The sequence below is a fragment of the Diachasma alloeum genome, unplaced genomic scaffold (assembly GCF_001412515.2).
Source record: "Diachasma alloeum isolate Michigan unplaced genomic scaffold, Dall2.0 Dall_scaffold_00568, whole genome shotgun sequence".
Classification (NCBI taxonomy): domain Eukaryota; kingdom Metazoa; phylum Arthropoda; class Insecta; order Hymenoptera; family Braconidae; genus Diachasma; species Diachasma alloeum.
This window is the reverse complement of record NW_021680700.1, coordinates 281,651-283,251: the sequence shown is the minus strand read 5'-3', so window position 1 is coordinate 283,251 and position 1,601 is coordinate 281,651. Positions and strand designations below refer to the sequence as shown.

The 1,601-nt window shown below is 48.7% G+C and overlaps 1 protein-coding gene across 1 annotated transcript; it reads right to left on the bottom strand.

The window, feature by feature from the left end:
- Nucleotides 1-353: 353 nt before the first annotated feature.
- Nucleotides 354-965, bottom strand: LOC107043409 (the record flags this gene model as incomplete). The annotated part of the gene is made up of 1 exon (XM_015264909.1): nucleotides 354-965. A coding segment is annotated over exon 1 (612 nt), but the record flags the coding sequence as incomplete, so codon positions are not given.
- Nucleotides 966-1,601: the final 636 nt, after the last annotated feature.

Sequence of the window (1,601 nt, the reverse complement as noted above, 5' to 3'; positions counted from 1 at the left end):
TTGAGGTATTATGGAGATTTGGTAGGTCTCACATAAATTTAGAAGACTGTTTAGTTATGAAACGAACTATATTTATTCAGTCAAACACTTAGGAATAATTATTTAGAATATTCAATGTACAAACGATCATAATGCGACAGCTGTGGTGGTTAAATCGAGAAGGACGTAGAATAGAATAATTGGGTAACTCAGTTACTCCAATCTAGGAACGAGTGATTGCTTGCGCCGTTGGCGCTGGTGGTAGGCTCCGTCGGTAACAGCGGGAACTGATGAAGGCTGAGCCGCCATATCTACTCCCCCCCAGTAACCTGACTGTGAAAAGAAGGGAATGAAACTTTTTTGGATGATTTTACAGCTTTAGCGTAAGTCCTCAGGGGTGGATCCATGCTTGTAGAACGATGTTCTTCAGGAGCGGCGATCGCTGGACTAGGCTGAGGAGTTTGCTGCTGCTGTTCACGCTCAGGAGTCTGTTCTGAGTCAGTCTTTGCGATGAAGGCAGGCTTGAGTCTATCAACAGAGATTGCTTTGTCGATTTTGTTGATTTTGACGATGAAAACTCTGTCGTCAACTCTGTTGATTACTTCGTGGGGACCGGCGTATGGACGGTCGAGGGGTCTTTCAACCGCGTCAACGCGTAGAAAGACGTGGCTGCACTTGTATAGGTCCTTGAGGATGAAGAATCTGGCTTTGGTGTGTTGGGCAGTCGTGGTGGGTCTGACTCGTCTCATGTGGTCCCTGAATTTCTCGAGGAAGAAATTCGGATCTGCTTGGAGGCTGTCATAGACGAAGAACTCACTAGGGATTCGGAGCTCGGTTCCGTAGAGAAGCTGCGCTGGAGAGACTCTCAGGTCCTCCTTGAAGGCTGTCCGAAGTCCGAGCATGACTGATGGCAAAAGCTCTGGCCATGGTGTTGGAGAGTTGCACATGAGAGCGGCTTTCACTGTGCGGTGCCAACCTTCCACCATCCCATTGGATTGTGGGTGGTACGGGGTGGTGTGGATTTTTTGAGCTCCAACCATCTTCGCGAGCGCTGTGAAAAACCTAGACTCGAATTGTGAGCCTTGTTCTGTCGTGATATGCAACGGAGTGCCAAATTGAGCAATCTAGGGGGTTCAGAATGCGGTGGCGATCGTCTCGGCCTCGATGTTCGCTAATGGAATAGTAACGGGCCATCTGGTGAATCTGTCGATCATGGTGAGACAGTATCGAAGACCTTTGACTGTAGGAAGCTCAATGATGTCCAGGTGGACATGCTCGAATCGGTTATCAGGAACGTTGATGTTGGCAGGTTCGATGCGATTGTGTCGTTGTATTTTGCATCTCTGGCAGGGAACGCACTTTCGACACCAGCGTGCTGCATCACGTCTGATGCCTGGCCAAATGAATTTTTCTTTCAGCTGGCGTGTGGTTACTCGAGTGCTGGGATGTGCGAGAGAGTGGACGACGTCGAAAGATCTTCTTCGTAGGTCGTTGGAGATGTACGGGCGTATGAAACCTCTGGACGTGTCACAGTAGATTGGGTAATCCTCAATGACTAATCGTTGGAGTTTGCATGAAGAAGTCTCCGAGTTGAGTAAGCTCTGCAGCTCGTCGTCGATTTC